Source organism: Oreochromis niloticus, linkage group LG9 (assembly GCF_001858045.2).
Source record: "Oreochromis niloticus isolate F11D_XX linkage group LG9, O_niloticus_UMD_NMBU, whole genome shotgun sequence".
NCBI classification, from domain to species: domain Eukaryota; kingdom Metazoa; phylum Chordata; class Actinopteri; order Cichliformes; family Cichlidae; genus Oreochromis; species Oreochromis niloticus.
Window position 1 is genome coordinate 1454794 of NC_031974.2, and position 21162 is coordinate 1475955.

A 21162-nucleotide genomic window follows, 5' to 3' on the forward strand; every position below is an offset into this window, starting at 1 on the left:
AAAAGCTATGTCAAAATATTTAATATACAAAATATTACAAACAAGGAACAACATATATATATATTTATAAACTTTTAAACAGTAGAACTTTTACTCAGCAAGAAAACAGCACTTATTTTTGGGGACAGTTCGATCTGGAAGAGTCATTGTGTCTCCTTTTGGCAGAGTGTTTTCTTCAGCACTTGTATTTTGTTAGACAGTTATTTGTCTTCCAGTCCCATGAGCACCTTCTGGAAGAACTCAAATGTGTAGCAAAGTGGCTTTGGGTAACTCAGATTGAGGCAATAAATTAGCCCAAACAAAAGTGCACACCCGCTTGCCACATCGTGAAGATCCTGCAAGACGGTGCATCTCTCGATAATGATGCCAACATCTTCAAGGGAGTCATCAGACTCTGCTCCTACCATGTGCGGTGTATGGCCATTTCCAATAGTTGTGTGAGTTGTAACGGAAAGGACGACAAAAACAATAAAATGGCTGTTAGATGAAGTGTTGGAATCCAGCAGCAGCTGGATGCTACCTGCTACACAACAGATGGTGAGTATTTTCCCCTCTTCACTGACTTAAGAGTTGATTTACACCTCACTCAGATGGATCGGTGCCAAATTAATAATATTATTAATGATATTATTAATATTAATATTAATATTAATATTATTATTATTAATATTCTGCTGAACAGGGTTATTTTCTTTAGTTTAGCATAAAACAATGTAAGTGAATGGAAACAAAATCCTATAAGTTCCCATGCACTTTATTGTTGTAAGCTAATTTAAAGAAAACTGATTGCTGCCAGATCAGGAGAATGCCTGGGCTTGTTTAGAAAATACATTTTTCAACTTAGAAAACTCTGGGAATTATGACAGTCAAAATTTTAATGAGGGGTGGAATATCCCTTTAAAAATAAACTTACCATGTACTCTTTGATGAGATTTTGAGGGTTCTCATTCAGGTATATAATCACAGCTTGAAGGATGCATTCACACTTCACTTCGATTCGGGAACTCTAAACAAAACAACACATGCAGGGCAATTACTTTTTTGATGTTTTTAGAGACCCCCACAGAACTTAAAGTCAATTTTTATTGTTGTTTAAAAAATTCATAATTGTTTCTAAGTAATTTTAAACATGCTTTTCCCCATAAAGATGAATTTATAATCCTCATTTCACAACTTGCAGGGAGAAACAATGTCACAGTAATGTAACGTAGCCTGCTAGTTGAAAATCTAGATGTATGGTTTTTAACTGGATGCACAGCAGAAACCTACTTTCACAAATGTCTGCTTTTCCAAAATATACTAAAGGGCAAAGCAGCTTTTATTCCTATATTTTAAGTGACAGTGTGTAGTTTTCTGCCATTATGAGTCCAATTACACTGATTCCGATACATTGGGTCGTGGAAAATGCTGCTTTAGCGTGGTGTACCACCCGAAAGTAGGAAGAAAAGTGTAGTTGCATAGGAGTGTTGTTCAAAGGAATCAAAAACATTTCAATAGATATTTCCAGAAATTAATGACAAAAACTACACACTGTCACATTAATATGAGGTATGCGGGCTACCACCACATTCACAGTATTTATACCAAGTTTGAGTGAAAAAAATAATCTATTGTGTCACTGAGTTGTGGCAAAATGTGAAATGTTGTCTGCCTTTGTTTTTTCTCAGTGTAGTTAATTATTCCTTTGGACAATTAATGAGTAACAAAAAAAAAGAAGATAAAAAGGCTACAATGCCAGCAGCGGCACTTATGGCCGCTGCTGGCATGAGTTACTTAGTTCTGCTTTATCTCAGGACCAAGTCCAGAATATAATACAAAACCAAGATGAGAAGTATAGCCCAGGATAGAACAAGCATAAAATAACCCAAGAAAGTTATAAAGACAGGTTCATAACCAGACCTGAGGTCAACCTGCAATTAATCTATTAGTTACAGAACATTTTAACAAGACAGAATACCTGTGAAATCGCAGACAACGCTGCTGTGATCCGCCGCGCTGTTTCCCCTCCTTTTTTTCGTAGAATCTTCATCAACTGCCCAGAGTACTGGTCAAGACCGCTCATGAATGTGGACAGCACTGGAACTATGGTGATTTGGGTTAACTCCGCATTGATCTACAAAGTTCAAAACTAAAATTTTTAAATAGTTCAGTTCAAAACAGGACTAAATCCAGACCAAACCTGATCTAATCCCAAACAAAAACTCCTGGTGCTGTCCAGGTTTGATTTAAAGAAAAAAATGGGAAAAAAATCAATTAATCAGATGGGAATGTGTAAAATCAATTACGATTAAAAAAAAAAAAAAAAAAAAAAGATTTTTAAATCGGACAGAAAAGTTATTCCAACATGCCACCTAAAACATTTATAGATGGACCGGCAGAATCAGGTGGCTGCAAAAGAGTGCCTCACCCATGCAGTACGAAAATCACAAAATGCACAAATTTTGCACTTTATTTGTAAAAGGAAACTCTGACGTGTATCATGTTAGCAATATCCTGTTTTCCCCAAATTTTTCCTTCCATTGGTGCTGCCCTTCTCACAACACAATTTAGCTGCACTAAGCTGAAAAGACATCAGCTCGATGCAGCTTCACAGATGGACCACGAAGGAAATCCCCTTTATCCCACCCCAAAGCAACATGAAAATGGCCCAAAATAGGTCAAAACATGCCACAAAATGCTCGTAAGCACGGGGAGCGTGCCTGACGGCCGTGACGTCATCACAAAAAGAATTAAACTTTAATAACTGGAAAACCGTAGCAGCACAAATGTCAATTTTACTGGCACAAACAAGCACTAACCAAGCAGAAGATTTTGTGGCATGTTTTGGCCTGTTTTCGTGTTGCTTGGGGGGCTGGTGAACTCTGAATGACCTATGAAATAAAAGTGTAATCACTTTGACACCATAGCGATACAAACGATGATTTTACCAGCACGAACTGACACAAACGGAGCACTAACCACCCAGTATGCTTGATTTTATTTTGGGGGGCAAGTGGGGGTCACCTTCAGAGGTCTCTTTGAGACTCACTGCGCGAAGATAGGCAAACTACGCAGCTCGCAGTTCTGTTCAGTGAAACAGCGAGTATGGACTCGTCAACGATCACTGCACATGTATCCCAATTCTTGTTCGCTTTTACTCATAAAATCTTCAGTTCACTTAGCTTCGCCAGCATGACACGTTCACACAGGCAATGTTAAGCAAGCAGTGGATAGCTAACGTTCTGCTAACTTGATACCACAATAAAACAAATAAAATAAGTGTGCCATTTGGAGTTCTAATGAAATTTTAAACACAGATTGGGGAATATTCAGATGTGCAGTAACGTCGAATATGCAAACGAGTGTTTCCAATGCTAGCAAAATGCTAAAACCTACAGAACACATATGGCCCATATATTTACCAGAAAAATATGAAGTCTATATTTTTATCTGAAAAATATACTCCATATATTATCACAAAGTACTAGTTAAATTATATTTTATCAAAAATACGAAGAAATTACCTTAACTCCAACAGATGAATCGTGATTAATCCCTCTTTCCAGACACGTGGCCAAAGCACACTATGGCGTAGATGAAGAAGCTCAATGCGTATGCATGAAGATTTTTTTTCATTCTCTGCGCATGTTCATAAGGGATGTGGAAAGGGCTCTTTGGATTTAATTAAATGTGTTCAATAAATTGGAAATATCACTATTATTTAACATTAAAACGGTTTACAATTGATTAAATCAAATATAAAATATTAATTACACCCATAAGATTAACAATTTTAAGTATATTGAACATAAAACCATTCATACAGAATCTACATTCACACAGAAAAGCCACAGAAGTTACAAGAAAATACAAAGATCATGTTTTATCAGCAAACATTTAAATAACAATAAAAACAGTTGAAGAGTTTCTGCAGTGATCAATATTTCTTCAACAATAGAATTTTCAGAGTTCGTAGGGGTGCTTGAAAGCCTTGAAAATCCTTGGATTTTAATAGTCATTTCAAGGTGTGAAAAGTGCTTGAACTTTAGATGTGGTGCTTAAAACGGGTTGAAATTGTAACTGTATTTCATTCACCACAAATAACTATCTGATTGAATATTTTTCTTAACAGATAGAGAAATAAAATGAGTCACAAAGTCTAGAAACAAAATTTCTGCTCCTGATCTGCCTTGCACCTCTGCATGTCTGGAACAAGGATTTGCACCTTTTCACAATGGGGAAGTTTATGTGAGTCCTAGAAAATAATTTTCGACTATGTGTATATAACACATGCAAATTTTTTGCATCGCATGCTCCCATGGACACAGTGACGCGATATGCTGAGATGGAGAAGGAGCTCTTAGCCATGGTATTTGCCTGCACAAAATTTAAAGATTCTGTTTGTGGAAAGGCGACCATTGTCAAAACAACTGACCACCAACCCCCTGGTGACCGTAATGAAAAAGCCCATCCATGTCGCCCCCTGCCTGGCTCCAGGGGATGTTACTCCGACTACAGAGTTATGACATCAGCCTAGTCTACAAAAAAGGAAAGCACATGTATCTTGCTGACACCCTTGTCTAGAGCTCCACTTGCTCCGTTGTCACAAAGCCGAGTTGAACACACACTGATTATGAAGTGATGACAGTGAGTGATGTGCTACAAGCCCTCAGCACAGTCATCCGGCGAGAATAGCCCATCAGAGAAAGCCAAGTCAAGCCCGCTCTAGACCCTTGTTTTCCACACAGGGATGAGCTCAGCATGGAGGATTCCCCAATCCCTGCACAAGGAATACACCAATATTGTCCACAAAGGTCATCTAGGCATTGAAGCAACTAAGTGCAGAGCTAGAAGTTTCATCTTTTGGCTGGCAATGTCAAAAGACATCACGGAGAGCTACACTCTAGCACAGTGTGCAGCAGCACTAAGGCGCATCAGCAGACAGAACCTCTACACACCTCCTAAAATTTTCACCTCGCCTGGAAAACAATACCAGGTCCATGTAGATTCCTGTTCAAGATGGATTGAGATCAACCTTCTCCGTCACTCAACCACAGCAGTGGCGCACCACACACGCTCATTACTGACAATGGCACACAGTACACAAGTCAGCAGTTCAACGATTTTGCGAAGCAACCGGACTTCACTCATTCGACCAGTAGTCCAGAGTTTCCACAGTCAAATTGTCTTGCTGAGAGAGCAGTACATGGTGAGAAACAACTCATGGAGAAATCACAGAGAAATTGGACTGACTTTTTCTTGACTTCTTAAACCTTAGAAACATTCCCTGCAACACTAGGCTCCCCTGACAAACGTCTCATGTCTCATCAGACATGCGCAGGGATTACTGTGTGCAGCAAGCTTTTAGAGCTTGTCACAAAAGATCTCAGGGCAGATCAGTGACCGACTTTGTGTGAAAAGTCTCACGCTAAAATGTCATGGGACAGGTCCAGCTGCACACTACAGCCATTGCAAGAAGGAAAAGTGGTCCGAATGCAGACAGAAAAAGGCTATGATAAGCTAGGAACTGTAGGAAGGAAGAGCAACAAGCCACGATCCTACATCATCCAGATCGACGGAAGAACCTACAGGAGGAATCGCTGCCACATCCTCCCAATCGCTGCCGCCATAGCTCCATGACTATGACCCTGAGTGCCAGGACACCAACCATTCTGGATAGTTCTACACTCGCACTACAAACACCACAGCAACACACACGCTCAAATGAAGACTCACAGAGCGCATCCCCTCCCAAGCCTGTGCAAGTACCCGACCAAGAGATTGTAAACCAGGCGTCATACATTACATATGCAGGTCACATCTGCAGACCTAACCCAAGATAAACACAATGACATCACATGTATAATCAGTCTAAAGTCAATATGTTGAGAAATGATGTTGACTGGGTGTTTGCATTTCTAATGATTGGTGCTGTACTGGGGTATGGGGTTCGTCCAACCATAAACACTGTTAGGTTAAAATTCACTTTAAAAAAATAACGTCTAGAAAGACTTGTAATAGTGTAAATGTTTTCTTGCAGGGGTAACTTAGTTTTGTCAGGTGCTGAAAGCTAAACGGAAAGGATGTAGATCATTTGGTTAAATTATCATTTTGCATCATTTGTCTGTTACGAGCCACCGTACCTGTGTGGGCTAAACCAATTGGAACAGTATGTTGGGGTTACATGCATGCAATACACATAGATGTGGTTATTGACTTATACCACCTCACAAGACAACTTCAGTGCCGTTTTCTTGTTTTGTGGGGTTGGGGTGTTTTTTTTTCAACAGGACATGAATATCTCAACATGTTGATTTGTTCACATTTGCACATCTTCATTTTTAACTGAAATGTGTGTTTTGAGTTCATACACTATATACATACAAGATGACCTTTTCCCTTTGCAGTATTTTTGTGTGGTGCGTTTTTCTAAGTTTTAACAAAAAGCGAACAAAAGCGTTTAAGTCAACCAAGGATGATTTCTTTTAATTTTCACATGGTCTTACCAGGGTTGATGTGACGTGAAACATACATTGTTATTTTTATTTTTAGTGTTGTGCTGAAAGGGCTTCAAAATGGACCTTGAAAGTGCTTAAAGTGCTTAAATTTTACTCTAAAAAAGGCGTATGAACCCTGCATTTTAAGTACAACTCTCATTGTAGCATCTGATTATAATGTGATACTATCACCAAGAATGTGTTGGTAACACACCTACAATGTTTTTGTTAACATCTTTGATTCAACTAATGGAGGGAGTTGGAAAGTTCAGTTTGTTCCACGACCGAATTTTTCTCACTGCCTGTTTGTATCTCTGTCACCTCAGGACCAACATGGAGCGAGAAGTCAGCACTCTCAGGAGTTTGACGAACTTCACAGACAAAAAAGAGAAAAAAAATACACCTGTGAGGAATGTGGGAAGGATTTTACCCGTTCTGGCAACTTAAAAACACACCAATTTGTCCACAGTGGAGTTAAACCATACAGCTGTGATCAGTGTGGTAAAGCTTTTAATCACAGAAGCCACTTACGACGTCATCAATTTACTCACTCTGGAATGAAAGCGTACAGCTGTGAGTTGTGTGGTAAAGCTTTTGCTGACAATGGAAGCTTACGGAGTCATCTAGTTACCCACTCTGGAGTTAAAGCATACAGCTGTGATCAGTGTGGTAAAGCTTTTGCTCATAGTAAAAGCTTAAAGCGTCATAAAGTTACCCACTCTGGAATTAAGGCATACAGCTGTGATCAGTGTGGTAAAGCTTTTGCTCGCAGTAGGTACTTACAAAGTCATCTAGTTACGCACTCTGGAATTAAGGCGTACAGCTGCGACATTTGTGGAAAAACCTTCCGCTGGCCACTCAGCCGTAATATTCACCAACGCATTCACACCAAAAAGGATTTTTGCTTCTGTGATCAGTGTGGCAAAACCTTTGTGGCATACAAATATTTACAGCAGCACATGTTTATCCACACTGAGGAGAGACCTTATAAATGTGATCTGTGTGAGAAGACCTTTAAAGATCCACGTTCCCTGAGACAACATCAACAGATTCACACCAGAAAGAAACTCTACAAGTGCACTTACTGTGAGGTATGTATTTTTCTTTGTACAGTCACACTTATTTTGAAGTATTTTGTGAATTGATTTTAATTTCAAAGCTAAATGAGACATGAAAACTTCATGTACAGAATATTCAGTCAAATCTGAGACAAAACTCCTGAAATTATCCTGATGTTGGAAAAAACGTAAAGTTTTAAGTTTCTCACCTTTCTGTTTATCTAACATTCACACTCCAATGGATGCATCGGAGAGCAGCTTGAGAGTTAATATCTTGTGACCAGTGTTGGTTTCCACTACAGATTACCTAATACATGCCCCAAAAAGTAGTTTGTATCGTATTCCATTACATTACTCATTTAGAGTAATGTAACGTTACTTAAATGTGCTCTGGGCCATCATCTCACTGTAGGGCCACTTCAGTGTTCAAGCAGTACAAAAAAGCAATTAAAAACACCCACAAATATTTCCAGAAAATGTGGAGGGCTTTTTAAAAAATTCAAATATTGTATTCATCACCACCTGCATTCTCCTTGACCTTATAGCAGCTTTTGATACTATCTCTCACCGTATCCTTCGTCATAGATTAGCATCTACTGCCACCAACAGTACAGCACTGCCCTGATTTACCCCGTATCTCTCTGGCCGTTCAGTTTCTTCTATTACTCACTCACAGATCACTATCTACTCCAGTTAATTCCGGTGTACCCCAAGACTCTGTCCTGTGTTGCTTAATTTTATTATCTATCTCCAGAGGTGGGTGGTAACGAGTAAAGCTTTTGAAAAAAATGTGCTTCAAAAAGTACCTTTATTGCACCATACTTTTCACTTTTACTTGAATACATTTATGAAGAAGAAACGATACTTTTACTCAGCTATATTTGGCAATATTCAAATCCTTACTTTAAAAATGTAATTAATTTCACACATTAGATAATACAACTAATACTGGATCATGCCGCCAGTGGAGTTTAATGTAACTCTTTTACCAAGTAATGTAGCCATGCAGTCGCATGACCAGTTATAAACTGTGGTGGGCAGAGTGGCCCAAGCCTTTCAAACTAGCGGACACATGGAAAGAAGAGACAGGAAAACGTGGCAGAGGCTACTGTCTGCACTAGAATTCAAGATAAACACCCTTGGCCTCATATTTAAAGGATGTTTCGCTTAAGAACAGAACAAAAGAACAGCTACATAATGTGGTGCCTTCAATATGAGCCCAAACAAACCAACATTTCAGCGTGAAAAAAACTCAACTCCTCTAACCTGACGAAAGGTCATGGTAAGTTTGCTCTAAATTTCTTTTTACCTGTAGTTAAGTGAAGGTCAGTCTTTATATTACAGCAGCTCTGTCAAGCTCGATTCCTTAAGATTAGAGGCTACATCGCAGCTCCAGTCACGGCTTTCATCAATGTCTTCCTCGTCTTGCCCCAGAGTAACAGCCAAACGGTGTGAGGAGGATCTATTGGCTAGCTCTGCTTAGCCTTATTTTAAACTTAATCTGGGATTCATCGCAAACTGTTTGTCTGGGATATGAAGGACAAGATTTTGTTTTTCAACAATAGTTGGTAGAAAACATATCCAGTGTGATTAAAATTCTCATGCCAAACATCCGCAGCTTTGCAGTCTATATGGAACTATAATGCCCAGACCTAATTCTTTTGAAAACCATACATCTTTCCATGGGTCTCAACTTCATCAGACATCACCTAGACACAGAACTGGATGAGGCCAGCACAAACAGCAGCCTATGTGACAAAGATGACTTCTTTGGATCCACGTGGTCAGGGATGCCAGAAGCAGGGAGAGGTACCTTTCATGTCCATTCACTTGAGGAGTGGATCTATTGCATAGCTTTCCTCACATCAAGATGCTGTTAATCAAAACAAATACAGCTCTTTCTGCGTCTGGAGCTTGTACAGGACTTTTTAGTCAGGCCGGACTCCTGTTCACTGCTAAACAGTTACAGCTTCAAAGCAAGAACTTTGATAGCAAACTGCTGCTGAAGCTTAACCATTACCTTACTGAGTGAAGAAATGGCACATTTTTGCGAAATATGCTGAAATAGATGCACACTAGCGGTGCAACAATACACAAAATACACGGTTCGGTTCAGTTTGATATTTTGGTGAATATTTGGTCAATATTTTTTCGATACAAGAAAATGTTCATGCCTTTTTAATTTTTCATTTATTAAAAATATAAATATATATTTTAACTCAAAAGTACAGTTTTTAAGTTTGATGTTGCTGAAAAAACAATAATAATAATAAAAAAATAAATCTATCTGATTGAGAAATCACTCATCTTTAGAAAAGAGAGTTTATAACAGAGAAATGGCTCTTTCCAAAATAAATCTATACTACACGCTTCTTCTGGGCTATATTCTCAGCAGCAAATTAAACATATCAGGTCCCCATAAGGAAAATCACGTGATGTGCTAACGGCTGTCTAAATGACTCGGGTAAAGTTTGTAGCATGCGTGCTTGTTGTTTTTGATGTCGGCGTAAGTGTGCAGTCTTATTCATTGTGTTCCCACTAGTGCTGTCAGCGTTAATCTCGTTAAAATGACGTTAACGCCACAATGCGTCAAATCTCCGTTAATGAGTTAGCGTGGATCGCCCCCTGCGTCGGGCTGGACGCCATCAACACTTTAATGAGCTAACTGCGCTAACGCACATAGTTCCCACCAATGTAATTGAGCATTGCATGGCACATCCGACATACTGTTTTACTTTTGTCCATGACACGCTGACCATGAGGGTCCTGCTTCACATGAAAACCAAAACGGCAATCCACTGAGCTCTCAACACTGACAGCATCGTCAGAAGAAAAGTTAATAAAATAAATTAAACATTTTGTATTGTTCGATACATATGCGTACCAAACTGAAAGCACTGTTTTGAACCGTTCAATACCGATACATGTATTGTTGCACCCCTAATGCACACCCATACAAGTGAGCCGCCTTGTATGTACATAAGTTGAAGATGCCTCATTCAAATGGTTTCTCTGAGGCTGCTGTGCCATTTAAAGTAAATGTGAATATAATTTGTATAGCATATCTTGCCATATATTTATATTATTTACTGTAGTCGTTGGTTTGAAAAAGCTTTATGATGTGAAAAACAAATCTGGAAGTTAGAATTGTTAGAATAGAATAGAATAGAATAGAATAGCCTTTATTGTCATTGTACAGGGTACAACGAAATTGGAGTGCCACTCCCTTGGTGCAAAAATACAAATGTAAAATATAAAAGGTACATTAAAACAAACAATAGTAAGTACAATATATACAGGATAGCAGCATTAATATAATGACAGTATGAATAGCAGCATAATAATTGACGGTGACAGTATGGTATAGCTAAGCAGTTTCAATCGTTTTTGTGCTTATTTACTACGGTGATAGCTCTGGGAAAGAAGCTATCCCTGAATCTGTTTGTCCTGGTTTTATGTGACCTGTACCGTCGGCCTGACGGTAATAGTTCAAACAGTTGATTGCTGGGGTGAGAATGGTCCTTGATGATATTGCCAGCTCTGCTGAGGTACCGAGAGTTTGCAATGACCTCCAGGCTGGGCAGAGAGCAGCCAGTGATCTTCTGGGCTGTGTTGATGACCCTCTGCAGTGCTTTCCTGTCTGCAGCTGAGCACCCTGCATACCATGTTGTTATGCCATACGTTAGGATGCTCTCTATGGTGGCTCTGTAGAATGTCACCAGCAGCCTCTCCTCCAGGTTGTTCCTCCTGAGCACTCTCAGAAAGTGGAGACGCTGCTGGGCCTTTTTTACCACCGCAGTGGTATTTGCAGTCCAGGAGAGATCATCAGAGATCTGCACGCCCAGAAACCTCATGGAGTGTACCCTCTCCACACAGCTCCCGTGAATGTAAAGTGGTCTGCTCTGCCCTTCCTGAAGTCCAAGATGAGTTCTTTAGTTTTCGTGGTGTTCAGTTGGAGGTTATTAACTGAACACCACTCAGTCAGTCTGTTGACCTCATCTCTGTAGTCCGACTCATCCCCCCTTGAGATGAGTCCAACCACAGTGGTGTCGTCCGCAAACTTTATGATGGTGTTTGAGAGATGGGTAGGGGAGCAGTCGGATGTGTAGAGCGTAAACAGGAGGGGACTCAGAACACATCCTTGTGGAGACCCGGTGCTGAGTGTGATGGTGCTGGACAGGTGGGGGCCGAGTCTGACAGACTGTGGTCTATTTGTCAGGAAGTCCTTAATCCAGAGGCAGATGGGGGTGGAGAGTCCCAGGTGAGACAGTTTCTCTGGGATGATATGATTAAATGCTGAGCTGAAGTCTAAATTGTTGAATTGTTGAATTGTTGCCTTATTCTGTTGATGTTTTTACATTTATTCTATTTGAAAATACTAAAATTTGTGTATTTAGTTTTTGTTTGTCTGATTGCATTTATTTAAAATATAATTACACATTACAATCAGTTACTCAGTACTTGAGTAGTCTTTTCACCAACTACTTTCCTACTCTTGAATTATCTTTTTAAACTCCTTTTCACTTTTACTTGAGTAATAATATTTTAAAGTAATGCTACTCTTACTAAATTACTTAATACTTTTTGGATACTCGATCTACCTCTATTTCCTACCCCTAGGTAATATTTACAAAAAATATATATATATAACTTCCGCTTTTACTGCTATGTAGATGAAACCAAGCTCTACTTATCTTCCAGACCCACAGCTACTCTCCCACCCACATCAATTTCTGACTGTTTAAGTGAAACCAAGGTCTGGTTTACTCACAACTTTCTTAAACTTAATGTCAATAAAGTGGGCAGCAAATCAAAACTGAGTCAAGTTCAAACCAGAAGTCTTTCATTATTCATTGATAACACTGCAAGGTTACCAAGGTTAAGAGTCTTGGTGTCATCCTCGACAGCACTCTTTCCTTCATAGCACATATAAATAATATCACTTGGTCTTCGTATTTTCTCCTTCATAATATTAAACACCTCTGTCCTTCACTCAACGAAATAATGACAGGTATCAGTGCTGCGTTCACGACTTCCAAAACACTGGTGTCCTACCAGGTCAAGTTGGGTAGCAAACTGCAGCTCCCGTCTGAAGCAAAAACTCTTTGAATGGCTGGGGCTTGCTCACGGATGCACTGCACCATTTTTTGTTTGGGTCCCCAAGAGTCAGACAATCTCGGACAAGGAAAAATGAGTTAACTTTGTAACTAATGTCTAATGTTACATTAATGCTGGCACATGGAATGAGTAAATAGAATTATTTACTACATTGCCGTGATGATCGAATGTTGCCGCAGTTCGAGTTCCTCTTGCATCTTGCAGAGCTCCCATTGTTTCTGCCAGCTGTGTGAAAATGCTGAGTTAATAGAGTGGCAGACACTAAACGCTTGTGTTTCTGTCTTGATGACATTGTGTACTGCCACATTTAAGTTATGTCCAAAACAATTTAGCACTTTAATGCACTTTAGAACAGCACACAGCAACACTACACATGCGCAAGAGGAGGGTGGTATGGGGTCTTCACACACCCCCGTTCTCTGCTGGCCATCGGGACGGGGGGCTAGGGGAGGAGGTGTTGGCCATCTGATTGGGATGTGCGCACACGGGTGTTCACTGTTCATAGACATAAACTACACCTTTCTTGGCTGCTACCTCAAAGCACATTGTGCGCTGTCGGTCCTGCGTGCTGCACAACAACATTCAATATTTAGTATTTACTGCTGTTTACACTTAGCTAGATTAATGCGATGGTATTGTGTTTATTATGTTCCTCTGTTGTTGTTGTTTTTGCTTGTTTTGTCTTCTTTTTCTCTCAACAGGTGATCCAGGAGATTATTTTTCTTTCTCTTTTTAAGTGCCCTTTTTCACTGTCGCTCTTCCCTTCTGTTTTTCTTTTCCTTCGTCTTTCTTTCTCCCTTTCCTATCCCCCACTCATGTCTGTCCCGTCTGTAACAACTGAAAATAAAATAAAATAAATAATAACAACAAAGGTCGATCAAATGGACCAATACGGCAAGGCCGTAATGGTCCACTTGGTAAAGTAAATCCATTGGGTATCCTTGTTGGTCTTCAGACAACAATTCTGACGGCAAAAAAACAAAAAAACAAAAAACAATTTAGCCATGGCCAGTAGAGAGTTCTTAAAGTGCTTATAATATTTCTCTTCCATGATGCCTCACTCCTCGATGCGCTCTTGGAAGTTCCTCAGCAAGCACTGAAGCTGTGTGGTCATTGGGAAAACAAATGGTTTCAAGATTTTGCTTTTTGCTTTTAATTCCCAGTTTTCATTGACATTGTGAGCTGTGATGCTCATATAAGACACCGTGCTTAAAGTTGAGCTCATATCAGTGGTCAACACAAATATGGTAGCTGCTTGTAGGTCCATGGACTTTGGTGTAGAAATCTGGTGTGGCAGTTTTTGAAAAACATTTCCGTCTTGGAAGCACGTATTTCTTGTCAAAGGTTTTCAGCAACTCGACGAATGAATCCTTTTTTCACTGTATGAAACGGCATCATTCCCTTTGATAGATATAAAGATGCAGCCAGTTTTCACCGTGTCCACCTGGGGCTGCCCTTTTAATGTGTAACTGTTTTAGTAAAAGGACTTAGAATATTGTGCTGGTGAAAAGCTTTTCCAGGGCTTGTTGATTGAGTTGCAGAAGCTGGTGATAGTCTAATAGTGGTGTGCGATACTCCGTATTTTTGTATCGATCCAATACCAAGTAAATACAGGCCAATATCGCTGATACCAATACTGATACTGATACTTTTCAATAAATAAGGTGGATGTGTCATTGAATTGCTAAATCACAATTAATTTTCATGACCTTAAGTATTTTTTGTGATGTTTCCTTTTTTTATTATTAAATTGTTAAAACCCAGGACATAATTAGGAGAAATAATGTATTTATAATTAAATTTAAAAAATGCTTTATTATTGTGGCAGGTTGTGGTCTGCGATGCCCTGCAGGTGAGATGGACTCACCTTCACGGCATCTACAATCATGCCTCGCGGGCTTAAAACCTGTGCGCTGCTTGTGCTGTTTGCTGTTGTTTTTGGTGTTCATGTGTACAGCTGGCAGCAGGAGAGCTGCAGCCGTTGAATGTACTGTTGCAGCAACCGTGTGATTACTGTAAGGGTGGACACCACGTGGTGCGCGGGGATCCTGCCCCGCCCAAGGGCGGCGTGCTGTCTGCTTCAGCCTTCTCCAACAGAGGCCGGCACGCTGCATTGACCTGCGTGCCGGCCGTCTGCCAGCTGCCTGTGAGCCCCGGCTCACATCCACGCCTGCTGCGCCGCCACTGTTTGCCACATGGGTGGCCACCAGACCAGCTCCAGGGCTTCCGCTGGAGGCGCCGCCAGAGTGGACACTTCCCCGTCGCTGGGCTGGGTCATGGGGCGCCGATGGTCTGGGCCGATTATCTCGCCTGCTCACGGAGTGGGGAGTAGGTAGGTTAGGCCGGATGACTCCCCGGCCTGAAGCAGGTGATGAGGGTATGTGGCGGGGCATGTTTGCGATGCCTCTGCAGGTTTGGTGGTGGTGATGTGTATGGCTGGCAGCGGTAGAGCTGCAGCCGTTGAATGTACTGTTACAGATACCATGTGATTTTTTTTTGTTAGAATAAATGATGCTGCGAAACATGAAAATGCCATCGGGTCTGCCGGGCTGGCGAACCTTTTTTTTTTCTTTTTTTTCGAAAAATCTTAAGTGCATGCAAACCAGTAAACAAATTAAAACAAATACTGTTGATAAACTATAATACAAAAATTACAATTAAAATTCTCAACAACAAAAACAACTGGTAAAAATATAATTAATATATAAACAACTTGACAACCCCCAAAGTGTCTAAGTCACGTGACGTGACAGCGCAACACCGAAACATAAGATTGGGGGAGCAAAGTGTGCCTGCTCTTCACTGACACAGGAGCGGCGAGTCCAGTGTTTCGGTGTTTCGTCTTTGCCAAAAGCACAGCGCAGCATTGCAAACAAGCAGAACTCAAAGTAAAGAATCGATCTCACCAGGCTAGTATCGATCTGATACCGATGCCAACTTGGTATCAATACTGTCGATATTTGGATCGATCCACCCACCTCTATAGTCTAGCATAGTCAGCTGGATGGTGGATACGTAAATGCTAATGCAAGTTAGTAGCATTTGAGTCCTTTGCTCGCACTATACGTCAGCACAAGTGGCACAGCGCTTTGGTTACATCCTTAGGTTTAAGTCTTTCATCTAGTTTAACACCAAAGAAATCCCAAATTGGCGACTTGATATTTTTTTTTTGACAATTAGCTCATCCATATGTGGACTTTTTCCTGTGTATTAACCGTGCAAATGAGTCTGTGCATGATTACATTGCGCCGTACATTCTCAGTGGTACGACTAAAAAAAAGTAGTGGGGTGGGTTTCAATAATCGATTTTCTGATTAAAATGGATTTTAGTTTGAATAATGCGATATTGATTAATTAAATACTGAACTGATTTTTAAATATAGATATATTTTGCCAGAAAAGCCAGGAGCTCCCAAAACTATTTCAACAACCACTAAGCAACTAAAATGGCAAATGAGAGCAGGTAAACAGATTTCACAAAGACGTAAACACACTAATGTGTTCAAACGAAAACGCATTTTTTTCTCTCCGTTTTGGCCTCCCGTCCACAGAGAGATGGCGTTTTCCCCAAAGGAAAACACAGCGTTTTGAAAACGCTCTGGAAAATGCATACATTTGAACACGGTGCTTTCGCATGGCAGTGTGGACAGTGAAAACTGAGACTTAAGAAAATGATGATGCATTTTATTCGTGTGATGCAGTCATGTGACCAATTAAACTAAGATAGCGGAGGACATTATACAGCAGTTGTTTTGTTTAAAAGACTAATATCAGTTTGTACATGCTCCAAACCGGTACTTTTGATATGGTGCCCTTGCTTAAACAGTACTTGAACCGGTGCTTGAACCAGTGCTTAAAAAATGGAGAACAAAAACTTTGACCAAAAACCTCTTATGTTTTTATTTTTAGCAGTCTCTTTTTTTTTTTGCAAAATGATAACCAAGTTAGCATTTTCTGTTGATACAACATGAAGGGAGTATCTGCCATCAAACAAAAAGACAGCCGCATGTAACTACAACGTGTTTGCTAATTCGCCTTGCATGCATTAATTTAATAACGTAGTTAGCCTACTTAACGTAAATTACACACAAACAACATTAAGCTACTCACCCAGAGAAGAACGGCTGCTGCTGCCATCATCATCATCATGTTACACTGGCAGGGCTAGGGCCAGGACTCTCCTCTTCGGGTTCTTGGGGGTTTTTGCTAACTCTGGGTCTGATAACAGACACTACACTCGCAATAGATGTGCTCAGTGTGAGGTCTCGCAGCAAGCTATCAAGTACGGTGCATTTCTCTGCTTTTAAAAATGCGTCGCCAGGTGTTTCATCAGATTTGAGGTGTTACCTCCTTTGACAGTATCACCTTAAAGCACTTGTTGCAGGCTGCTGAGTTTGCATCTTTTGCTGTGAAGTACAGCCAGACTTTTGACCGCTTCGCCTTGGGCATTTTTAATCTGTAGCTCTGCTCTAAAATAACGCATGCCCGCATGCCCGCCCGCCTACTATCCTTGGAAAGGTAAAATGATCGGCTAGAATCTAAAGTGTATGACATCTCAGGAAAAATAACACCGAAATGTGCACTGCTTTTCGGTCTGGTTACTACTGTTTGTGTCAGAACCGGTGCCATAATGGCATCCCTACTCTTTCGAGGATGCCAACGTTCACATTTTGGACAGAGAGGACAGATGGTTTGAAACAGGAGTGAAAGAAGCCATTTATGTCCACTGTGAGCGACCATCTTTGAACAGAGGCGGTCGCTTATGACACCAACTGTCTGCCATCTATAATCCAGTTTTGAGTTCCCTCCCCAGACGCCTTAATGCCGACTCACACCCTGGGCCATCTGACCTCAGGAAATCACATGATAGGGTGGGGCTAGGTTTCGCAATGAGCTCACCCGAAACCCTGGCTGATTGTGACCCACACCCATTTTCACACCTTACTCATGCGATTAGGTAGAAGATCATCACGGGGTCCTTTTATTCCTCTTTGGGGGGGAAACTCCCACGGGGTTTAAATCTGAGACTCTCCACCATTTGACACTAGAACTGAAGAAGCTTCTCGGATGAGAGGTGAAACGTCTTCAAGCAACCTAAAGAAGTACGGACGCTTTTCTTTCCAAGCTCCTTAGACAACAGGATTTTGAACTTTATCGTGACAGGTTTATGTGGAAAATAAACAAGCTGACGGTGGAGTCACACAATGGTTTCACTAACAGTGGTTTTGCTAACGAAAGTACGCATAAAAACATTTATTTGTCCATCCATAGTGTGGTTATTTTAACCTCATAGAACCTGGACATCACAATTTGGATTGTGTACACCAAAATTAAAAAAAACATTTGCTCTACAAAGGCCTGATATCAACTTAAAGTACACTATACTGCCACTTTTCTATCATGTCCTCCTTTGTGGATCTCATTTTTCTCAGAAACAAAAGTCAGATAAAAGAAATAATTAGGTAATTCTTTGTTTTTGCATTCTTTAGGTCCCAATCAGCACAAATAGCAAAGAGAAATTGAAAATGCATGCTATGAAAGAGTGTCTTAGGAGGTTAAATAAAAGAGGAAGAGAGAACTTCAAGAGATTGATATAGCCTCTACAGCGACCATCAAATCGATTAAAAAATATTGCCGTGAACAGCTGATTATGCATACAATATGAAACAATAGATGTTTTAATATTGTCATAACTTACACTGTCTTTGTGTCTTTGTTTAGAAACAGAGCGACACAGATGGATCCACTTCTCAACCCTGTCGTCGCTGTGGTGGTGGGAAAGCGTTTCATTGTGACCTTTGTGGAAAAACTTTCAATCATCCAGATAGCCTAAAACTACATCAACGTAGACACACTGGAGACAACATGAATTACTGCAAAGAGTGTGGGAAAGGCTTCCCCACATCAAGTGAATTAAAAAAACATTATGTTTATCACAGTGGCGTTAAAAAGCACATCTGTGACCAGTGTGGTTCATCTTTCTTCACTGCAAATCAGCTTAAAGAGCATAAAAGAGTCCACACAGGAGAGAAACCATATAAGTGCAGACACTGTGACAAAAGCTTCTCACTTTCAGGCCATCGTAATGTTCATGAACTTACACACATTGAAGGGAACTTCAGCTGTGACCAGTGTGACAAGACCTTCAAGAATCTCAGTTCATACTCTGCACACAAACGATCCCACGCTGCAAATAAACAGTTTCACTGTTACCAATGTGCAAAAACGTTCACTTCATTATCTTCTCTGTGCAAACATCAGCGTGATCATGCATGACTGAAATCAATGGATCACAATGAATCTGAAGAAAAAGAAAGATCCCCTTCAGGTTTCAGGGTCAGACTTAAAATCTCGAGATCAGGCTCTACAGAGTTCAGCTGGATTCTCCTATAAAAAGTGTGTCAGCTGATGTCACACTTGGATGAGGTAGCTCTGATTTGGACCTGCAATGAATAATCCTGAATCTTAAATTTAGAAGTTGCAATTATGGATATATAGATCTACTTAATTTTTCTTTGATAAATGTTGATGCTCTCTTTTAAAACCCACCTTGTTTTATTGTAATTTTATGTGTTATCTTTTCAAACTTTAATCTTAAATCCCTTTCTCCCAAAACCGCAAATAATTTCACACTAGTTGCTCTTACAGCACCCAATACAAACTTAATTGTCAACCAGCTTTGAAACAAAAGCTCCTTTGACTTAATGTCCAGAAAAAAGAATCTCAAGCTAAACTGGCAATGGGCTGTACTTCCATGTAGTACTAGTTTGTACCAGAAGATTGAGCAGTGAGTGTAATTTTTATTTAATCAGGCAAAGAACACATTCTTATTCACAGTGGCAGCAAAGAATTGTTAAGGTTAGCTGATGTGCAGCACATATCAGGACCATTGAAACGATCACAAAGACAATTTGTACTTAATTTAAATTCTATCAAACCTCTGCTTTTGGGTCCTCCTTTCACTTTAGTGTCTTTACTGTATCCTTTAAATCCACGTGTTGTTTAGTCAATGCATTTTGAGCTGCATGTTTTGCAGCTGTTTTCTTGTTGGGTCTAGTTTGTATTGTGAAACAGTGATACTGTTAAAGCATTTGTTATATTTGATTAACTCCGTGTAAAGTTTATTTTATAAAACAATTTGATGTAAAAAATAAAGAAATGGTCTGACAACAAGTAGTTTGAGCCATGATTTCATGTTCAAATTAACTGTTTTCAGTGGTACAGGTGGAGGTTTATCAGAGGAGGAGACTTGGGGGTTCCTGCAATTTACTAAAAATTCCGAAATGAGCATCAAGGAAAATAAGGACAAATGTTTACAGTGGGTGTCTTAACGGTTAACAAAAAAAAGTGGCAGCTACAAGCTTTTTCCTTTCTGTGAAAGAGGAACATTAGTTTCTCGGTTTATTTAATAGATGGTCAATGTGTGGTTTAAAGGAAAGATTGTCATCAATCACAATACATAGGTATTTGTATGAGGCCACTGTTTCTATACAAATACCTTGAGCAGATACAAGAGAAGGAAGCACTGCAGGCACTCTCTTTCTGTTTGAGATGACATAAATAATAATAATAATAATAATGGATTGCATTTATATAGCGCTTTACAATTCCACTATTCATTCACTCTCACATTCACACACTGGCGAAGGCAAGCTACAGATGTAACCACAGCTGCCCTGGGGCAGACTGACAGAAGCAAGGCTGCCATATCGCACCATCGGACCCTCTGGCCAACAGCAGTAGGCGGTAGGTGAAGTGTCTTGCCCAAGGACACAACGACAGAGACTGTCTGAACCGGCAACCTTCCGATTACAAGACAAACTGCCAACTCTTGCGCCACGATCTCCCACATGACTTTTTTCTGCATTTAAAACCAGTCTGAATTGACCAAGCTGAGACTGAATACTGTGCAAAGCTTGCTGTAATTGTTTGAAAAACATGTTGATGGTACGATCACAACAATAAGTAATTGTATCATCTGCATACAAATGAACAGATGCATCTACATTTTGTCCCACACGTCCCATTAATAGTAATGTTTCACCCCCCTTTTGTGAGTGTGGGGACTTCCTCTCTTTGCTCTTTACATGCTTTGCTTCTTTTATTGATTTTTATGCTGATTTTTTTCCATATGAGCTTACCTGTGATAGCTTCTGGACACTTACAGATCATTCAATTCAATTCAATTCAATTTTATTTATATAGCGCCAAATCACAACAAAAGTCGCCTCAAGGCGCTTTATATTGTACAGTAGATAGCACAATAATAAATACAGAGAAAAACCCAACAATCATATGACCCCCTATGAGCAAGCACTTTGGCGACAGTGGGAAGGAAAAACTCCCTTTTAACAGGAAGAAACCTCCGGCAGAACCAGGCTCAGGGAGGGGCGGCCATCTGCTGCGACCGGTTGGGGTGAAAGAAGGAAAACAGGATAAAGACATGCTGTGGAAGAGAGACAGAGATTAATAACAGATATGATTCGATGCAGAGAGGTCTATTAGCACAT

At 40.1% G+C, this 21162-nt stretch overlaps 1 protein-coding gene across 2 annotated transcripts in view; it reads left to right on the top strand.

Moving 5' to 3' along the window:
- The window catches only part of LOC102080698 (zinc finger protein 14), a 49560-nt gene that overhangs the window by 5992 nt on the left and 22406 nt on the right, over positions 1 to 21162 (top strand). Inside the window, exons 3-4 of one of the 2 annotated variants that reach the window (XM_005468102.3) lie at positions 6803 to 7567; positions 18374 to 19822. In XM_005468102.3, the coding sequence (XP_005468159.1) occupies positions 6803 to 7567; positions 18374 to 18928 (1320 nt within the window). In that variant the 3' untranslated portion in view covers positions 18929 to 19822. Of the gene's footprint in view, positions 1 to 6802; positions 7568 to 18373; positions 19823 to 21162 lie in introns of those variants that run through there. The other variant, XM_025910517.1, reaches the window with a different exon arrangement.